General features: G+C 36.0%; 1 protein-coding gene across 1 annotated transcript; it reads left to right on the top strand.

Annotated features, from left to right (window-relative positions):
* Nucleotides 1-458: 458 nt before the first annotated feature.
* On the top strand, nt 459-22,494 carry LOC136038219 (potassium/sodium hyperpolarization-activated cyclic nucleotide-gated channel 2-like). Its single transcript, XM_065721309.1, has 2 exons — nt 459-731; nt 17,348-22,494. Exons 1-2 carry the CDS (start codon nt 493-495, stop codon nt 17,691-17,693), a joined length of 585 nt encoding a protein of 194 aa, XP_065577381.1. The 5' UTR covers nt 459-492; the 3' UTR covers nt 17,694-22,494.
* Nucleotides 22,495-22,500: the final 6 nt, after the last annotated feature.

Below are 22,500 nucleotides of genomic sequence, written 5' to 3'. Positions count from 1 at the left end.
CCGTATGAAATGTTGTGAAAATAAATTATTTTAGTCATTAACAAAAGGGACTCTCACAACGAAAATCAGTCAAATAACGACGTGAGTAGGAACTGGAATCATTCTCTGGAACTCCCTTGATATTATAAAATACAGGATTGAAAATTGAAATAGCCACATTTATTATTAAAGTCATGGTACCAGACCGCCAAAAAATTGGGCATGATATGCGACTTGTCGACCACTTACATAGGTTTTCTTCTTGGGGTTGTATTTTGTTGAATTTCTGTCTAGGGAATCAATAGAGGGGTTTTCAGGGATAAGACCCCTCGAAAACAATTCTAAATGGTGATGCAGCATCTTAGAATGCTGTTCATTATATCTTCAGAGGGGTTGCCTGCTCTTCTAGGTAATTTTACAAAACCGAATTTAACGTTTTTGTCTTATGAAATTCAAATTACTTATTATTTTTCAGGGGATATTATTATTAAAGAAGGTACAATTGGTAACAAAATGTATTTCATTCAAGAGGGAATTGTGGATATAGTTATGAATAATGGTGAAGTTGCAACCAGTCTAAGTGACGGATCTTATTTTGGTGAAATTTGTCTGCTAACAAATGCAAAACGAGTGGCATCAGTTCGTGCAGAAACTTATTGCAATCTGTTTTCATTGTCTGTTGAACACTTTAATGCTGTCTTAGAACAGTATCCACTTATGCGAAGAACAATGGAGAGTGTGGCTGCAGAAAGGTTTGTAATTTCCCATTTATATTCAGTTGCAAAATAAATACCATATGTGGCGGTTCGTTTTCATTTCATTTTTGAATTTTGTATCTTTTGTCGAACATTACTAAGGACATCCAAATAAAAACTTTTGCTCCCCGGAGCCATCTTAGGTCTATTTATCGTCAATGTAACCACGTTGAACTGTGAAAATTAACAAGCAAAGCCAGTTAAGTAAATTAAAGAAATAAAAAATAATGAGTTCAGAAAATATTGGCAAAGAAGAAAGGAACAAAATAAAGAATAAAATGGTATAACAGATATACAAAACTTTTTTAATAGAGATCATTGAAATATAACGTTTGCAGCAGTAGCTTCAATCGTGGTTGCAGTGGTAGCTGCAAACTAGAAAAAGACGAACCCTAACCTTAAATAGTAACCCAAATTTAACTGTTTTGAAACCAAACCAGATCGAAATAAAAAGTACATCACTGGAATTGGCGCGGCACAGAAAACCTTTCACATGAGACTTACAGTCCCCTGGCTTGAACGACGAGGAAAATCCTTTTTTTTTGCATGGGTAGCACTGATGCGTCATCTTTTTTTTTTCTTTTTTTTCCGCTGCCAGTGAGGCGATGGCTTTTTTGACTTGGGTAGCGCTGATGTGTCATCTTTTCTCTTTTATTATCCGCTGCCAGCGGGGCACTAGCTTATCAGAGAGGGCTTTTTTTGCATGGGTAGCACTGATGTGTCATCTTTTTTCTTTTATTATCTGCTGCCAGCGGGGCACTAGCTTATCAGAGAGGGCGTTTTTTGCATGGGTAGCACTGATGTGTCATCTTTTTTCTTTTATTATCTGCTGCCAGCGGGTAATTAGCTTATCAGAGATGGCTTTTTTTGCTTGGGTAGCACTGATGTGTCGTCTTTTTTTTCTTTTATTTTCCGCTGCCAGTGGGGCACAGTAAAGCCCTCTCTGAAGGCTTTACTGATTCTAGGTGGGAGCAAAGGTGGAAGCTAAGCTTGCAAATGGCCACGGCGGTGGTGGTGTTGCAAGCAAGGATGCTCCCCCCTTCCGTCCCTAGGCGGCAGAGCAAACCCGCCAGCACACCTCATAGCGGTGAGAGGGTGTAAACGTCACCTAGCTTCACGCCAAGCGAAGTGACGGCCAATGTGCTCCGGGTGACCCGCAGGACTGGGGCCCCTGCGGTTAATCATACCCAAGAAACATCCAGAATTATGTTGAATATGTCTAATATGAGAGCGAATTTGGCTACGGCATTCCCGGCATTAAGCGATGCGTCGAGGCTGGCGACCTCGTCGAAAAGTGAGCTAGCTACCATACTATCAAGGAGACATGGCCTGAATATCGGCTGCTGGAACCTCTGTTCCATCAAATGTTCACTAACGCAAGCCTTCGTAGCTGAAGAATTTTATTTATATAATCTGGACATACTCTGTGTTTCAGAGACAAGATTAAATGGACAAATGACACTTGACCTAATAGCCCCTTCGGGTAAAAAGGCCATACTATTCAATTCTGGCCCAATGGATGGATCCGGCCTCGCAGGAGTGGGAATAATCATGACACCCAAGATCGCATCGGGACTGCTTGACTATGAAGCAGTGTCTGACAGAATTGTGATTGCCCGTTTAAAAGGTCAGAGTTATAACCTGACAATACTATCTGTATATGCCCCTATTCGTGACGCCCCTGACCACTTGAAAGACAAATTTTATGCTGACCTCCAAATGACTATGAATAAAATTCCTCGTAAGGACATCCTCGTGATCGGTGGTGACTTCAATGCCAGGGTTGGCACGAGACTAAACGATTCTGAATGGGCCATTGGCAACCACGGTTTGGGCGACCGGTGCATTAACGGAGTCAGACTTCTCATGTTCGCTATGCTGAATAATCTCAGTGTGGCTAATACATGATTTAAACACAAACCTTGCCACACTTACACTTGGAGATCCCGAGATGGTAGAACCCACGCCCAAATTGACTATTTACTTGTCGCTTGAAGTCAATGATTAAAGACTCAAGAGTATACAGAGGGGCGGACACTGGATCAAAAAGTGGATCCGACCATTTATTACTAACCATAACCATTTAAATCAAAAGTTAGATTCAGACTCAGCTCCAAAAAAGTATCTGCACCTAGACGCATCCTAGACACAACGAAACTCAAACTCCCTGAAATCAAAGAGACCTTTATGCTCGAACTTACAAACCGTTTCACGGCGTTGCAAGATATTGACCGAGAATTTAAGACCAATCAAGCAATTTCTGAGACCGAGACAAGTGCCATGACCGAACAAGATAATTTTAACCCATCACTAAATATAGAAAAGCGCTGGATCAAGTTCCGAAATCAAGTGAAAGAGGCAGCTACAGAAATTCTCGGAGTAAGGGACAAAAAATCCAAAAGATGGATTTCTCAGAAGACAATAGAACTCTCTGTAAGGAAGAAACAAATGACTGATAAACACTCTGCTTCTTTTAAAGCACTCCGCCAAGAATGTCACAAATCTGCTAAGGCAGACAAACAAACATATTGGTCTAATGTAGCCTGTGAAATGGAAAAAGCTGCTGCACGCAATGATTCACGGAAACTCTACCAGCTCCTAGGAAAATCAACCGGGAAAAAGAAGCAAAGATCTACCCCCACGCTACTTAGTAAGGACAACAAGCTTCTCACGAGCAAAGAAGATCGCATCGAACGATGGCGTGCTCACTTCCAGGAGCTTCTTCACCCATCAGAAAATGACCACAGCCATCCCATTCCATCCCACAGCAGTTCTGAGTCACCATTCGTGTATAAGGATTGCAATATCGCCCCTCCAAGCAGAGAAGAAATTATTCATGCCGTAAAACTATTAAAAAATAATAAAAGCCCTGGCATTGACGAATTACCAGCTGAACTTCTCAAGGCCCTTCCAGAAGCGGCTATCGACGAGCTCCACAACTTACTCACGGAGGTCTGGGTCAACGAATACATTCCTGAAGAGTGGAGGACCTCTATAATAATTCCTGTATTTAAGAAAGGGGATCGAGCCGATTGTAAAAATTATAGAGGAAATTTCCTGATACCCATTTCTGCAAAAGTTTTCACAATAATAGTATTAAATATGTTCAGAAATATTAGAAATGATCGGACGAGGCCAAATCAAGCAGGATTCAGACCTGGTATGGGATGTTGCGATCATATTTTTAGCCTGAGACAGATCCTGGAACACCGCCTTATACACCAGCAGGAAACAATACAAGTCTTTATCGACTTTGTAACGGCTTTTGACTCGGTAAAGAGAATTGCCATCTGGGATGCAATGAGGGATGATGGAGTACCCGAAAAGATAGTCCGTTTAATTAAGGCGTATTACGTGGGAACGAGGGCATTTATAAGAGCTGACGGAGAAATCTCAAAAGAAATATCAATTGACAAAGGAGTGCGACAGGGTTGTGCCTTATCGCCTATTTTATTTAACTTTGTCATTGACCAGATCATGAAGACTCTTGACAAATACAAAGGTGTGACAATCAGTCCAGCACTATCAATAACAGACCTTGATTACGCTGATGATGTGGATATCTTGGCTGACTCGATAATAGAAGCACAGCTCATGATAGACGACATTGCTGCTAGATCCCTTGCTACTGGACTAAAGATCAGCCAATCGAAAACAAAATCGATGCGCACCTCTGGGCTAGATGAAACTCCAATCACATTGAATGGCATCCCAATCGAGGACGTCCAGAATTTCAAATATCTAGGCTCCCTAATAAATCCCAAGGGCGAAGCTCTAAGCGAAATACAAAGCCCTATCTCCGCAGCCTGGGCAGCATTCATCCAGCTTCGGAAGTGCCTCTGGCTACGAAATGAAATTTCCCTTCGAACAAAGCTCCGGATATATAACGCTTTGGTCCTCTCTGTGCTTCTTTATGGTTGCGAAACGTGGCCCCTCAGAGCTGGGGAAGCTAATAACCTGAATGTCTTCCACCAAAAGTGTCTTCGCTGTATTCTTGGCCTGCGTCTCTCTGACCGCGTCCGTAACGATGTCATCAGAAGAAGATGTGGTGATATACCACTTGTCTCTGATGTTGTCAAAGCGAGACGTCTACGATGGTTCGGGCATACACTGCGCCGACCGGATGACTCGTTCAGCAAACAGTGCTTGAAATGCCAACCCCTTGCGCACTGGAAAAGGAAGCCTGGAGGACAAAAAAAGACATGGTTATCAACAGTTAGAGCCGACCTCGAGCCAATGGGAGGTTTCAAGAAGCACGGGCACCGATGGAATAGACAATGGATCCAGTTGATCGAGCCAATCGCACTTGAAAGAGAGCAATGGAGAGAGGCATGTCGACAAATTCTGGATGCCATGATGGGCCTGGACAAGGCTCGAACGTGACCCAAGTACAAGTAAGTAAGTACTAGCTTATCAGACATGGCTTTTTTGCATGGGTAGTTCTGATGTGTCATCTTTTTTCTTTTATTTTCTGCTGCCAGCGGGGCACTAGCTTATCAGAGATGGATTTTCTGTATGGGTAGCACTGATGTGTCATCTTTTTTCTTTTATTTTCTGCTGCCAGCGGGGCACTAGCTTATCAGAGAGGGCTTTTTTTTGCATGGGTAGCACTGATGTGTCATCTTTTTTCTTTTATTATCTGCTGCCAGCGGGTAACTAGCTTATCAGAGATGGCTTTTTTTGCTTGGGTAGCACTGATGTGTCGTCTTTTTTTTCTTTTATTTTCCGCTGCCAGTGGGGCACTAGCTTATCAGACATGGCTTTTTTGCATGGGTAGTTCTGATGTGTCATCTTTTTTCTTTATTTTCTGCTGCCAGCGGGGCACTAGCTTATCAGAGATGGATTTTCTGTATGGGTAGCACTGATGTGTCATCTTTTTTCTTTTATTTTCTGCTGCCAGCGGGGCACTAGCTTATCAGAGAGGGCCTTTTTTGCATGGGTAGCACTGATGTGTCGTCTTTTTTCTTTTATTATCTGCTGCCAGCGGGTAACTAGCTTATCAGAGGTGGCTTTTTTTGCTTGGGTAGCACTGATGTGTCGTCTTTTTTTTCTTTTATTTTCCGCTGCCAGTGGGGCACTAGCTTATCAGACATGGCTTTTTTGCATGGGTAGTTCTGATGTGTCATCTTTTTTCTTTTATTTTCTGCTGCCAGCGGGGCAATAGCTTATCAGAGATGGATTTTCTGTATGGGTAGCACTGATGTGTCATCTTTTTTCTTTTATTTTCTGCTGCCAGCGGGGCACTACCTTATCAGGGATGGCTTTTTTGCTTGGGTAGCAGTGATGTGTCATCTTTTTTCTTTTATTATCCGCTGCCAGCGGGGCACTAGCTCATCAGAGATGGCTTTTTTGCTTGGGTAGCACTGATGTGTCGTCTTTTTTTTTCTTTTATTTTCCGCTGCCAGTGTGGCACTACCTTATCAGGGATGGCTTTTTTGCTTGGGTAGCACAGATGTGTCATCTTTTTTTTTCTTTTATTTTTTGCTGCCAGTGGGGCACCAGCTTATCAGAGATGACTTTTTGACTTGGGTAGCACGGATGTGTCATCTTTTTTCTTTTATTTTCCGCTGCCAGCGGGGCACTAGCTTATGATAGAGGGTTTTTTAAAGAGAATTGCAGTGTCTATCGTTTTTGTAATTAACAAATCAGAATATTTGAATTAAAATTAATCATTTGACAAAAAACTGTATTTTCACATACAAGACAAAGAATGACGTCATAATCGTAGCTTACAAGCATAAATGACAGTGTAAAGAGGGAACTGTGAAAAAAAAGTTAAATTTGACAACGCTTTCAGTTCGTAAAAATCTAAAAATTTCATTTTTTATTTAGTGCCTGTTATTACTAAGAACTGCATACAAAGATTGTTTTCATTAAAGTCCTGTTTTTTTTTTGTTTTTTTTAAGATGCATCTTTAAGCAAGTTTCTATGTAACCAATTCAAACGATCATTTTTGTATTTTCGCTGCTCTTGGTATTTTACAGTCATAATGCCCCAACCGATTCCTTGAATCTCGCGGCAATCTTAGATGCGGCACTTATTTCTTCTTTGTGAACTGTTGCGCATAACATGCATAAAATGCCTGATTCCAGCCTCAGTGGTAATTAATTTTATAATAGATAAGTGAACAGAAGATGCAGTAGTTTTTTTTTGGTTTAGTAGTAATAGTAGAACTGATTTTTAAATCAGCACGTCTTGATCTCTGTTCGAATTTAAATATAAAAAAAAGTTTATTTAACGGAAAGTAAGGAGCGACATTAAAACTTAAAACGAACAGAAATTACTTCGTATATGAAAGAGGCTGCTTCCTCATCAACGCCCCGCTCTTTACGCTAAAGTTTGACTCTTTCTCTTAACTCTATTTTTTAAAACAGCAAAAAACTTTAGCGTAAAGAGCCAGGTGTTGATGAGGAACCCTTTCAAATACGAAGTAATTTCTGTTCGTTTTAAGTTTTAATGTCGTTCCTTAGCCTGCTTCCCGTTAAAAACACTTGTTTTTCTTATTTAATTTCTGAACATTTTTGAATCAATGCATATTTTGTTTTTTCCTCTCCGCAGATGAATAATTAAAACGAAGTTTGCATATTTATTCTTTTTGGCTAAATGGCTTTCTCATAGTTTTGATCTAATAATTTTGAAAAAGAAGGACTGAGGAAGAAGGCCTAGTTGCCCTCCGTTTTTTAATTACTTAAAAAGGCAACTAGAACTTCAAATTTTTTACGAATGTTTTTATTAGTAAAAGATATACGTAACTTACAAAATAGCTTACGTAACGAACTTATGTATTCTAATGTTTTTATTACGTCTATGAGGGGGTTCACCCCCTCGTCATAACCTTGCTCTTTACACTAAAGTTTAAATTTTGTCCCAATTTCTTAAGAATGACCCCTGAATCACAAAAGCCGTAGAATAAATAGATGAAATTACTAAAAATACTTTAGCGTAAAGAGCGAGGTATTAGGAGGAGGTGAGCCCATCATATGAGCAATAATTTCTGTTCGTTTTAAGTTTTAATGCTTCTCTTTACTTTCAGTTGAAAAAACTTCTTCATATTAATTTTTTCATTGTTTTTTTTTCAAATAATACTAGAAAATCCTGCGCTCCCTTCATGAAAATTTTCTTTCCCCATGACAAATTCCTCCAAGGAAAATTCCCCCAACATGTCCCCTTCTTCTCAACCCCCAACCGAAAAATCCTCCTGAAAACGTCTGTATACTTCCAAATAACCATTACTATATGTAAGCAATGGTCAAAGTTTGTAAGTTGCAGCCCCTCCCACTGGGACTGTGGAGGAGTAAGTCGTCCCCAAAGACATAGTTAAAAATTTTTACTACGCTGAATAAGATGGCTATCTCAGAATTTTGATCCGGCGAATTAACTTACGTAAAGAACTTCTATATTCTTATGTTTTTCTTGCGTATATGAGGAATTTCACCCCTCGTCGATGCCTCACTCTTTACACTAAAGCATAAATTTTGTCCAAATTCCTTAAGAATGACCTCTGAATCACAAAGGCCGTAGAATAAATAGTTTAAATTACTAAAAATACTTTAGCGTAAAGAGTGAGGTATTACGAGGAGGTAAACCCCTCATATGCGTAACAATTTCTGTTCGTTACAAGTTTCGATGCTGCTCCTTACTTTCAGTAGAAAAAACTTTTCATATTTATTTTCTCATTGTTTTTTCAAATAATGCAAGAAAATCCTGCGCCTGCTTCATTGAAATTATGTTGCCCCATGAGAAGTTCCTCCGTGGAAATATCCTACCACATAACCCCCCTCTCCCTCAAATCTCTCCCCGAAATCAAAAAAATCCCCTTGAAAACGTCTCTACACTTCCCAGGAACCATTACTATATGTAAACACAGGTCAAAGTTTTTAACTTGCAGCCCCGCCCACGGGGACTGCGGGAGAGTAAGTCGTCCCAAAGACATAGTTATTAGGTTTTTCGGCAATGGTGAATCAAATGATTATCTCAAAATTTTTATCCGGTGAATTTGGGGAAACATGAGCGTGGGAGGGGGCCTAAAGGCCCTCCAATATTTTTGGTCACTTAAAAAGGGCACTCGAACTTTTAATTTCCGTTAAAATAGGCCCTCTCGGGACATTCTAGGACCACTGAGTCGATACGATCACCCCTGGGGAAAAAAATAAATAAAAAAAAAAACACGCATCCGTGGTTTGTCTTCTGGCAAAAAATGCGAAACTCCACATTTTTGTAGATAGGAGCTTGAAACTTCTACAATATGGTTCTCTGATACGCTGAATCTGATGGGATGATTTTCGTTAAGATTGTATGAACTTTAGGGGTTTTTTCTACCTATTTTCTAGAGTTTCAGTATTTTCTAGAGTTACGGTTACTATTGAGCCGGGTCGCTCCTTACTACAGTTCGTTACCACAAACTGTTTGAAAAATGCAGTAAATAGAATAAAGTCGACTTATATAATTCGTAGTGGACTCATATTTCTTTTGCTTAGTAAGATGATACTTTTTAGATTTAGAAATATTGTAGATAAAGTTTTAAGAGAAGATCAGTGTTCTTTCAGGAAGAGTATAAATGTATCGACCAAATTTTCACTCTTATATTAATAATTGAGAAGTGTCTGAAACGCCTTTAGTCCTCAGTTTTATAGATTATGAGTAAGCGTTTAATTCAGCTGATAGAAGAACTTGAGCGAAGGTTCTCTCCTTGTATGATTACATGAAAAAAACTAGTTTTTTTAACTGAAAGTAAGGAGCGACATTAAAACTTAAAACGAACAGAAATTACTCCGTATATGAAATGGGTTGTCCCCTCCGCAATCCCTTGCTCTCTACGCTAAAGTTTTTAATTGTTTTAAAAATCAGAATTGTGGCAGAGTCAAACTTTAGCGTAAAGAGCGAGGTATTAGAATAACCACAGCAATGTTATTCTCGTACATGGCACTAATCACTTTAATATATTTATCTGATATATCAAACAGTTCGTTGTAACGAACTGTAGTAAGGAGCGACCCGGCTCAATAGCAACCAAAACTCTAAAAAATGGGGTTTTGATATCAATAGGTACATCAAAAGAATTGCATTTTACTGCTGATTTTAAATATATAAGTTTAATCAAGTTTAGTCTCACCCATCAAAAGTTACGAGCCTGAGAAAATTTGCCTTATTTTGAAAAATAGGGGGAAACAACCCCTAAAAGTCATAGAATCTTAACGAAAATCACACCATCAGATTCAGCGTACCAGAGAACCCTATAATAGAAGTTTCAAGCTCCTATCTACAAAAATGTGGAATTTCGTATTTTTTGCCAGAAGACAAATCACGGGTGCGTGTTTATTTGTTTGTTTTTTTGTTGTTGTTTTTTCCCCAGGGGTCATCGTATCGACCAAGTGGTCCTAGAATGTCGCAAGAGGACTCATTCTAACGGAAATGGAAAGTTCTAGTGCCCTTTTTAAGTGACCAAAAAATTGGAGGGCACGTAGGCCCCCTCCCACGCTCATTTTTTCTCCAAAGTCAACGGATCAAAATTTTGAAATAGCCATTTTGTTCCGCATAGTCAAAAACCATAATAACTATGTCTTTGGGAATTATTTACTCCCCCACACTCCCTGGGGGAGGGGCTGCAAGTTAAAAACTTCGCCCATTGTTTACATATAATAATGGTTATTGGGAAGTGTACAGCGTTTTCAGAGGATTATGGTATCCCCTTATACCAATAACATGGTAGAAAAATAGGTTAGTAGCTGGTTTTGAATTAACTCAGGAGTTAACCAGGGTTGTGTTCTATTAAACGGATCACATTGATGTACATTATCCTGAGGAGCACTGCCTAAGGCGTTGGGAGAACACGGAGTCAAATGGGGAAGTTAAACTTTCCTAGACCTAGATTATGTTGAGAATCTAAGTATACAAGATGAAATGTTGACAAAATGCATGAGCTTCTAGTGGTTTGCGATTTCAGGGTGCAAAAATTGGTTTGAAAATTCATGTTAAGAAGACTAAGTCGCCACGACTAGAAATAAGTGAAGGTAAAAAGGTCATGATGGGTAACAGAGAGAGCGATCAAGTCGACAGCTTCATTTACCTTGGTAGTATTATTAGTACCGGTGGTGGGTGCATTGAAGATGTTAAATGTAGAATAACCAAGGCCAGGGGTGTTTTTAGTGGCTGGGAACGGTTTGGAAGAATAGAGGATTAGTCTTCGAACCAAGATTAGGATATTAGAAGCTACAGTGATGACAGTGGTCAAGTATGGTTCCGAAGTGTGGACGCTCCGAAAAACGGAGGAGGCTTTGCCAGACGTTTTACAGAGAAATTGCATACGGACTATTTTTGGGTACCTCACTGACAAACCGTATCTCAAATAGTAAACTGTACGAAAGATATGGTTCTGTACCCTTTATGGAACTATAATGAGAAAAAATTGAGTTGGCTAGGACACGTTTTGTGGATAAAGGATGATACACTGCCAAGATTTTTCCTTGTCGGGATGGGAGGATGCCGTAAGGAAATATTAAGGGAAATAAGAACTTCTTGGGAGGGTGTAAAGAGGAAGAATTATGAATAGATTGGGATGATGAGGAGTGTGAGTAGCTGTGTTGGCCTCAGGTGACTTGGTGCTTCAATGAGTTGTCGGTAGTAGTAATAATAGCAGTTCCATCCATGAATTCTTGATAGATTAAATAAAAAAAAACAAGTTTTTTTTAAAATGAAAGTAAGGAGCAACATTAAAACTTAAAACGAACAGAAATTACTCCGTATATGAAAGGGGCTTTTCCTCCTCAACGCCTAGCTCTTTACGCTAAAGTTCGACTCTTTCTCTTTACTCTATTTTTAAAACAGTAAAAAACTTTACAGTAAAGAGCGGGGCGTTGACAAGGAAAGGCCTCTTTTATATACGGAGTAATTTCTGTTCGTTTTAAGTTTTAATGTTGCTCCTTACTTTCATTTGAAAAAAAACTTGTTTTTTTTATTTAATTTCTGGACGTTTTTGAATTAATGCATGTTTTGATCTTGGCTCTCCGCATATAAATAATTAAAACGAAATTTGCATATTAATTAATTGCAATTAATCGGAAGATTTTGAGAAAAAAGGAGCGAGGGAGGAGGCCTAGTTGCCCTCCAAGTTTTTGATTACTTAAAAAAGCAACTAGAACTTTTAATTGTTTACGAACGTTTTCATTAGTAAAAAATATACGTAACTTACGTAACGAACTTCTATATTCGTATGTTTTGATTGCGTATATGAGGGGGTTCAACCTTTGTCGCTCTTTACACTAAAACTTAGATTTTGTCCCAATTCCTTAAGAATGACCTCTGAATCACAAAGGCCGTAGAATAAATAGTTGAAATTACTAAAAATACTTTAGCGTAAAGAGTGAGTTATAACAAGGAGGTAAACCTCCCATATGCGTAATAATTTTTTTTTCGTTTTAAGTTTTAATGCTGCTCCTTACTTTCAGTACAAAAAACTTTTCATATTTATTTTTTCATTTTTTTTTCAAATAATGCTAGAAACTCCTGCACCCCTTCATTGAAATTCTCTTCCCCCATGAGAGGTTTCTCCATAGAAATATCCTCCCACGTAACCCCCCTTCAACTCTCCCCTCTAAATAAAAAAAAATCCCACTGAAAACGTCTGTATACTTCCTAGTAACCATTACTATATGTAAACACAGGTCAAAGTTTGCAACTTGCAGCCCCTCCCACGGGGACTGCAGGAGAGTAAGTCGTCCCCAAAGACATAGTAATTAATTTTTTCGACTATGGTGAATAAAATTGCTATCTCAGAATTTTTATCCGCAGACTTTTGGGAAAAATGAGCGTGGGAGGGGGCCTAGATGTCCTATAATTTTTTGGTTACTTAAAAAGGGCACCAGAACTTTTAATTTACATTAGAATGAGCCCTAACGCAACATTCTAGGACTACTCAGTCGATACGATTAGCCCTGGGGGAAAAAAATAAAACAAAAAAAAAAACAAATAAACACGCATCCGTGATTTGTCTTCTGGCAAAAAATGCGAAATTCCACATTTTTGTAGATAGGAGCTTGAAAATTCTACAATAAGGTCTTCTGACACGCTGAATCTGATGGTGGGATTTTCGTTAAGATTGTATGACTTTTAGAGGGTGTTTCCCCCTATTTTCTAAAATGAGGCAAATTTTCTCAGGCTCATAACTTTTGATGGGTGTAACTGATCTTGATGAAGCTTATATATTTAAAATCAGCATTAAAATGAAATTCTTTTGATGTAACTATTGGTATCAAAGTTCCATTTTTTAGAGTTTTGGTTACTATTGAGCCGGGTCGCTCCTTACTACAGTTAAGGTAAAACATTTCAAAATAGGGATGACACCTTTTTATTGACAGCGAATAGATATAAAATTATTTAACTCGATGATGAACACTGTATATGTGTTTGAAATATCCAGTTAAATAATTTTACCTCTATTCACTGTCAACAAAAAGGTATAGTCCCTATTTTGAACTGTTTTACTTTCGTCATGGAAAGGTAGTGTGGTCTTCGAAGTTATCTTACTACACTTCGTTACCACGAACTGTTTGAAAGCTAATAAACCAAATACCACCGGAAAGATAGCTTCTTTTTCAAAGCATTCTTATTCACACCAGCGAAGTCAAGTTACAAAAATGAAGGGGGAGGAATGTTTATCTCAATATGTAGGGACGGCATATATTTGCTGTTTATTCGATTCTTTTTCATTGAAAATACAAAAAAAAGCTATTTTTCAATGAATGAAAACACCCTAAGAGGCATTTTTTTTAATCTAGAGGCAATTCTCCAATCAACTACCACTCTTCCCAATTGTCGCACCTGGTTCACATATTTAATCTACAAGGCAGTTGGCCCGGATGGTGGCTGTTGGTCCAAGGCTCCTCCTCCCCAAAAAAAGCAAACGAAACAAAACTGAATATGAATTAATTTTCTTATTATTTTGAAACAATTTATCTGTTGCTGGTTTCCAATTTTTTTACATCCCCCCCTTTCACACGCAAAAATATGTAACCCTCAAAAATATGTTTGCAAACGGGTCAGTGTTCTATCAAACAGTTCGTGGTAACGAACTGTAGTAAGGAGCGACCCGGCTCAATAGTAACCGAAACTCTAAAAAAATGGAATTTAGATACCAATAGTTACATCAGAAGCATCGTATTTTATTGCTGATTTTAAATATACAAGTTTCATCAATATCATTTACACCCATCAATCGTTACGAGCCTTGAGAAAATTTGCCTCATTTTAGAAAATAGGGGAAAACACCCCCTAAAAGTCATACAGTCTTAGCGAAAATTATACCATCTAATTCAGCGTATCAGAGAACCTTGTTGTAGAAGTTCCAAGCTCATATCTACAAAAATGAGGAATTTCACATTTTTTGCCAGTAGACAGATCACGGATGCGTGTTTATTTATTTTTTTATTTGTTTTTTTTTTGTTTGTTTTTTTGTTGTTTTTTCCCCAGGGGTGATCGTATCGACTGAGTGGTCCTAGAATGTCTAAAGAGGGCTCATTCTAAATGAAATTTAAAGTTCTAGTGCCCTTTTTAAGTGACAAAAAAATTGGAGGGCACCTAGGCCCCCTCCCACGCTCATGTTTTCCCAAAAGTCAACGGATCAAAATTTTGAGATAGCCATTTTATTCACCATAGTCGAAAAACCTAATAACTATGTCTTAAGGGCGACTTACTCCCCCGAGTCCCCGTGGGAGGGGCTGCAAGTTACAAACTTTGACCTGTGTTTACATTTAGTAATGGATACTGGGAAGTGTACAGACGTTTTAAGGGATTTTTTTGGTTTAGGGGGAAAAGTTGAGGGGGGGATTACGTGGGAGGATATTTTCATGGAGAAACTTTTCATGGGGGAAGAGAATTTCAATGAAGGGGACGCAGGATTTTTTAGCATTATTTGAAAAAACAATGAAAAAATAAATATGAAAAGTTTTTTCTACTGAAAGTAAGGAGCAGCATTAAAACTTAAAACGAAAAAAAATTATTATGCATATGAGGGGTTTACCTCCTTGTTATACCTCACTCTTTACGCTAAAGTATTTTTAGTAATTTCAACTATTTATTCTACGGCCTTTGTGATTCAGAGTTCATTCTTAAGGAATTGGGTCAAAATCTTAGCTTTAGTTTAAAGAGTGAGGCATCAACGAGGGTTGAACCCCCCTCATATACGCAATAAAAGCATACGAATATAGAAGTTCGTTACGTAAGTTAATTCGTAAGTTACGTATATTTTTTTACCAATGAAAAGGTTTGTAAAAAATTAAACGTTCTAGTTGCATTTTTAAGTAATCAAAAACTTGTAGGGCAACTAGGCCTCCTCCCTCGCTACTTTTTTCTCATAATCTTCCGATTAATTGCAATTAATTAATATACAAATTTCGTTTTGATTATTTATGTGCGGAGAGCCAAGATCAAAACATGCATTAATTCGAAAACGTCCAGAAATTAAATTAAAAAAAAACAAGTTTTTTTAAATGGAAGTAAGGAGCAACATTAAAACTTAAAACGAACAGAAATTACTCCGTATATGAAAGGGGATTTTCCTCCTCAATGCCTCGCTCTTTACGCTAAAGTTTGACTCTTTCTCTTAACTCTATTTTTAAAACAGTAAGAAACTTTAGCGTAAAGAGTGGGTCATTGAGGAGACAATCCCCTTTGATATCCGGAGTAATTTCTGTTCGTTTTAAGTTTAAATATTGCTCCTTACTTCCATTTTAAAAAAACTTGTGTTTTTATTTAATTATCTTTGAGTAGATGCACATGTCGCTAGTTCAGATTTAGCAGATTTGTAATTAAAGCATTGACACCAGCTTTAATGTCAACAAACGACTAATATACAAAATGTGCTTTATTAATTAATTTTCATGTACCAAAGAACATTCACAACTTGTAAAATGGAAAATGCTAGGCTGCAAGTTTTGAAAAGAAAATCACTAAAACCCCTAAATTATATTGTTTTTTCTTATTTTAAATCTTTCCCTTCCCCCTGATAAGAGAAACTTTTTTTTTTTTTTTTTACTAAGCAAATCTGTATTACACTCTGCTCATAAAGGAAGGTCCATATTTAACTTAAAATAAAATTTGGAGAGTTTCAGGTCCATTTAGTGTTGTTTTGGCTGCGTTAATGATCTAGCGATATAATCATTGACTAGAATATGTGCATTTTAATACTTATTTTTCTTCTTAAGTTATAGATACTAACTAAGGCTGCGTTAGCCTGGCTAGTTAAATTTTTCTAGCTCCTTTTAGGGGCGTCAAGTCACAAAAATTTGGGAAACAGGTAAAAAAGATACAATTTTAGTGATGTTTTTAAAACCGGTAGTTTTCAAAATATATGGGGCAATTTGCTTTTTCCCACTGAAAGTACTGAAAAATTGATTTCTAAAATCTAGGAATGCAATTACCCATCCCCCTTCTCTCTGAGACCCAATTAGAAAACCAGGCTCTTTCCTATGCAGATGTAATCGCACAAACCATTGACTAATAAGGATATAAACATATTGACTTTTTTGCCTCTTGGTGTCCTATCTGTTTTTCTTGTCAAATAAAATATTGGGAAGGTAGAAATTTTTCTTTCTTTCGCGCAGTTGCGCCACTCTTTAAGGTTAATTTAATTAAATTGCTTTCCAGTCTTAATAAAATATGTGTCTTGTATACAAACATGTTTCTATTGATTTGAATTGCTCTTATCATTCAAGTTTTCTTCAGTGTTGATAAGACTGGAACTACTTATTGATTTTTGTTGTTAGTTCCACAAAATCTACATTAAATATTCATGCAGTGAAACGACATTCTAGAAAGCTTTAGATTCTGATAGACATCTAGAAAACATATCCTATACATAGGAATTTTTGAATTGAATCTGAATCATCTATGATAAAATTTGCACATATGTTTTTCATAGCAGTGATCAAATGTGTCATTGAAAAAATTTCATTGTAAGATAGTTTAACAATATTTGCTTTTTTTGTTGAGGGGAAGTGCATATGAATTACTAAAATATATTTTTAATTAATGTTTGTAACCTATTGCTGGTAAATTTATAGCTTTATTAAAAATATAATATTTTGATTAGGTTAAATTCCATCTTTTCATTTCTTTTCATCTGTCTCTCTGTTCTTTCCAGTATCCTGTTTCTTTAACTCAGCTTCATAAAAAATTGAACTCTTAAGGAAATGATCATTAGATGGGGAATACTTATAACAAAACAAGTATTTTCAAATCATAACTTTCCAAGTAGTTATTGCAAATCAAACTCTCTGGTTCAATCTAAAGCTTGGAAAATACACCATATTCCTCCCTATTGTTCCAGTAAATAAATATTTGAAAAGGACATTTCTTTTTGTCCCCCGACAAACTTTTTTCACAATTAGAGATGGGATTTCACTCAATTGGCACCCTTCCTTTGCGCATGAGCAAGATATATTCCTTCAAATGAAAAAGAAGGATAACATTTGAAGACTTATCTGAAGGACTTCCGTTAAGAATTTAGTATTTTGACCTGACATTTTCTATATTTTTTTTACTTTTCTTTCTTTTTTACCTTCTCTCACACTTTTTTTTCAAATTTGACTGTTTGACAAATTTCTAAAACTTTTTTGCAGGCTTAACAAAATTGGCAAAAATCCAAATATGGTGTCTACCCGTGAAGATTTCCAGCATGATTGTAAAACAGTTAACGCTCTTGTTAATTCACTTGCAATGCAAGCAGGTCCTGGCTCAGATGAGTCGTTTGAATCAGTGCCAAACATTCGGCAAGCCATGTCAGCCGCAACTCGGTGTATAGTACAAGCAGCCCAACATGCGGCAGAACTATCAATCACCCCTGTGTGCCACCTAAATACTAATTTACCCCTGTCTAGACCCCGATCTGAACAAAGTTTAAACTCAAATAGTTGCGAAAGACCTCCATTGCAGAGGTCAGACACTTTACCTAGCAATCAATCGTAATATATACTTTTAGGGTTCTTATGCCATGACGTCAGAAATTCGCGATTTGTGTAATTTTTTAAATAAGAGCGGAACGTGAAGTTCTACGTGAAGTTAAGAGCAACTGTGTTTTCCTCTTTTAAACTACTCGGAGAGTTATAATAATGATATTTAGACGAGTTTCAGATAGAGTTGATCAAGATAAGATATACCTAACCAAACTATGAGAAGCAAAAAGTCTTAAAAATGGTTACTTCTAACCATAGGAGATACCAGAGGTTAATCATAAGGTCCATTTTTGAGAGACGTAGTTTTCAATATTTCCTAAAAAAAATTATTTAAAACCTATTTTAAAACAAGAAACAGCTGATTTGAAGTTGGAGCATCGAGTTTGAACCCCTAGCTTTCAGTAAAAATGACGTAGCCCGAGATGTTCTAAGACAGTAAAACATGAGTTTTTGAGAAAAGTTTTTCGTTATGTCTACCTTCCCACAACGCCCTAAAAATTAATAAACATGACTGAAAACATCAAACTAAAATGGTTCCGTATAGATCGAAGTCATGTTTCAATGTCATTAGATTCCCGCAAAGAATACGAATTTCTGATGTCATCCTTTCCAGTGTTAATTTGTTGCGCCCGGTGCATAGGAGGGCTGTGACATTGTAGATGTAGTTTTACTAGTGGCTTTTCCCTGCGTTGGTGGTATGTACCACTGATTGGTGAGAACTCTCGCAACGGTGATTTTCATATAGCAATATGCAAGATTGTTATCACGTAAGACATGCCATTTTGTTGTGATCGCTTCCGTGAAATGGTTTAAAACAGTTGAATCATAGAGAAACAGAGAGAGTAATTTATAAAAAAATCTTGTGGTACAAAAACTCTGTTTTTTTTTACTAGCTTAAAATTTTATACACGACAACGAATCAGGTTTCAAAATTTGTCTCTGCAGAAATTATGTTCCCTTAAAGTGTAATATAACATACTCATGAAAATACATCGTAGACGTAAGCCGGTGAAGCTAAACATGTTTTCTTTTACCACGGAACTCAAGGAAAATAATCTCTCTTTTTCTCTTTGGTTGAACTCGTTTTTGTTGTTATTTCTCTCGTATTTGGTGCCCGTACAAAATAGTTTCCCATCTTCAGAAGTATTCCTTTGTCTTTTCCTTTTTCTATTCCTTTTCTTTTATAGAAAGTATTCCTATTCCTTTGCCTATGTTATGACATTTGAGGACAGTTTTTGCAGAAAGCATCCAAACCACACAAAATTCTATATAAAGACTTGGCTGCAGCGAATCAAAAGACGTTATGCTACACAAAACAGATCTTACAGGGTAGTGGAAAAACCCCATAATGATATGATAAGATATGATATTTCCGAATTAATATGAAATTGTAAATATCTTAAGAAACAGATCAGATAGGTCTTCTTAGGACTTCGTCCTAGGACTAGGCTGTAAATTTGATTTTTGACCGGAAGATGTCAAAAACTTCACTCAACCTGTTCTGAATTACATCAACCCACTTACTTCTATGATCAAATCTAATTTTTCTATAATCTTAAACAATTCTCTTTCTATTGTATGTATTTGTGATGTTTAACTATTCAATGCCAAATCGAAAAATATTTTTGATTATCTTACAAAAGGCATTATAAGTTAATAAGTTTATAAGTTTATTATTCCAAAAACACAAACACATAACTAAATTAAACAACACTTTAGCGCTGGAGAAACCTATGAGGTTTTGGTCGCGCAAAAGTTTATTATTCATATTAATGAGGCATTAACCTTCCAAATAAGCCCCCAAACCCCCACCCGCCACATATTCTTAGCATTTTATTATCAATAACATGTTGACAGCTTTTTTAGGGTTTTTCAATCTTTGCCAGTAGATAGTTTATAGGTCAAATTATCTTTAGTTAAAGTTATTTTTTAAGCACGGGTAGCTTAAAAAATTGGCTTATTGAATTTGGCTCAACATTTTCTAAGACGTCAGCTTAGAATGTGGGTGAGATCCTTTCTGCAAAAACAAGCCCAATACTTATTTCAATGGTTTTTTATCTTGGTTTATGATGAATCGATAATATTTTATGTTTGTAAAAAAAAATGTACAATTGTTATAAAAGTGAAAAAAAAGCTGTTGTGCAATATTGACTTCAAAATAGGCATTACATCATGCATAATCTACAATTCAATTCATTTTATCCACTCGTTAATATGCTAAATTCGAATAAACAATATTCGCCAGAGATTTATTATATCTACATGGTCGATAGGCTGTATACATTTGTATTGAATTCAATTTACATACCCAATGTCCACAAGCCCTTAGTTCCAGCTTTGGATCTCAATCTCGTCTTTTTAGCACTTATTACTTTTTGGACTTTGATACAAGTAAATCTATAAGACTGATAGCTTTCATTCGGCAAAATTACTTTCGTGTAAGCAACAACAAAAACTTTAATTTTGTTTTAATTTTGGTTTTAATATTGTTTATATCAGGGAGTCATATACACGAATTAGTTTTTTTTCTTTTTACTGGCTCCATATCTTTGTCCTTCTTTTATTTTACTGAGGACTACTAGTGGTCGTTACTACTTTGTTAGTACTGCTATTACTACTTGTTTTAATTTAAATACTGCGATTCCCCGACATCACAGAGAATCCTCATTCCACATAGTTCCTTTTTTATCTTTTGCTGTAAAAGAAATCACCTTCTGTACGTCAAGCTATTAAATTTTATCTATTTTGAACTATATTTAATATTTATGGCATTAGCAGTTTTTTTTAGACTATTTATCACAAAATTTAGATTTACCAGAGTTTTTAAGGTAAGTTGTCACACAAGGTGGTAAATTATGTAAGACGAAAAATATCAAGTAGCGCCATAGTTGAAAACCTGACTGGTATTTCTTATTAATTAATTCAAGTTAATTATTTAGTTTACGAAAATTAAACATGATCAAATGTTGATTGAAATTTTATATTATTATATTTAACCTCAAATTAGGGATTAATCAAGATGAAATAAATTTTGAATTAAATTTAACTGAGAGCATAAGTTAAACTGAAGCTTTAAACCAAACCCTAAACTTTAAATCTTATGCTGAATTTGAATTAATAAAATTTTAGGCTAAATTTTAACTTCTAGAAATAAATACTTAGCATAAACAGTCTATTTTAATTAAACTATTTTAAGAAAAAAAATTTTCGACTAGAAGAATGTTTTTCCAACTCTGATCAAAACAGAAGTGGAGCGAATATTCGCCTCCTAACGAACACTTTTCTATTTCCGTTGGTAGTGGATATCCACTTCATCAAGCAATATATGAATGTAGATTACAAATGCTCAAAACTTCTCGTGTTTTTTACTCCAAATAATTTTTCACAATCTACAAAAGAGTTCGTTATAAAACTGATTAACCAAAATTACTTTTTATAAGTATCAAAAAAGCTTTAATTCAGTTTTTTATATTGATTTTTAGTTTGTTTTATCGTGGAGTTCCTGATTACGCAAGATTTTTTTTTTTTGATTTTTTGTTTTTAGTTTTCCTTTTACTTTCCTGAGAAAGGCTATTGTTCGTATAGTTGAAACATCAGCTTAGGTTTTATCTTGATTATTGTCTTTGCAAACCGTCCACAGTCCGCATACTTATTATTTGTTTTTTAACCATTTGTTTGTAAAACAAAATCCTATCTTTTGGCTATTTATGTAAATTCTATATATTTGTGTACCAAATTTAAATTACTCTATCAATAGTAGTTTTCTTACATTATTTGCTACTATGTTTAGAATTTTTCGTAGCTTTTAAGCGCAGTTCTGATAGAAGTCGGTAAATTTCGTCAAACGAAAACTACGTCGAAACTGCGAAACTGCTAAACGACATCACACACAAAATTTTGGCTCGTTTGAAGGAAAAAGTTATTTAGTGTTTTTATAAAATTGTTAGATAAAAAAGCTCTTCGCATAAAAAGGTAAATTTTTATTTGTTATTTAAAAAAAATTTCTTGCTGGAAGAGAAAATTCTTCAATTCTGATCAAAACAGAAGTAATCCTTGCAAAAGAACATTTTTTCCCGGATTTGTTATCCCGGAAAAAAATGGCTGGGGAACAAAAACATCAATTTAGATTGCATTTGCACCGAAAATTCGGAATATATCGCCCAGATGCTCTAGTCATCATATATCGCCCAGATATTACTAGTCAGTACGTTACAGAAAACGTTACAGTACGTTGGTAAAACGTTACAGAAAAAACACTTTGCATAAACAGTCTATTTTAATTTATGTATTGTAAGAAAAATATTGCCGGTTAGAAGAATAAAATTTTTAACTCACATCAAAACAGAAGCGAACCTATTAATGACGGGTATTCCGGCTGTCGAAACAAAATATCAATATAGATTCTAAAAAATTAGAATTACCTCTTTACATAAACAGAAGTAGGCTTTAATCTATTTTTTTCAAATTTGATCAAACAACAGTGAAAAGAATATTCGCTTTCAAAAGAATTTTTTTTATCGGTATTGGAAATCTGGCTTTTTAAGATGCATTGAACTTCTGTCAGAACCTCGCTTTAAACTGTAGTTAAAGATTATGCTATGCTTGTTTAAATTATTGATTTCTAAACAAAGATTTTGATTGGTTAATAAAGATTTACCAGATGATACCGTTTCACTGATATACTGTAAAACAAACCAAAAATGGTATTAAATACCTAAATAACAATATTATTGTTGTTTTACAAGAAGGTTAATTAACTTTTTATCCATCATATGATTAAATTTTATGTAGTTTTCTTTTCTAAATGCTTAGTTTTGTGA

This window comes from Artemia franciscana, chromosome 17, assembly GCF_032884065.1.
Source record: "Artemia franciscana chromosome 17, ASM3288406v1, whole genome shotgun sequence".
Taxonomy (NCBI): domain Eukaryota; kingdom Metazoa; phylum Arthropoda; class Branchiopoda; order Anostraca; family Artemiidae; genus Artemia; species Artemia franciscana.
This window is presented reverse-complemented; position numbering and strand designations above follow the sequence as displayed.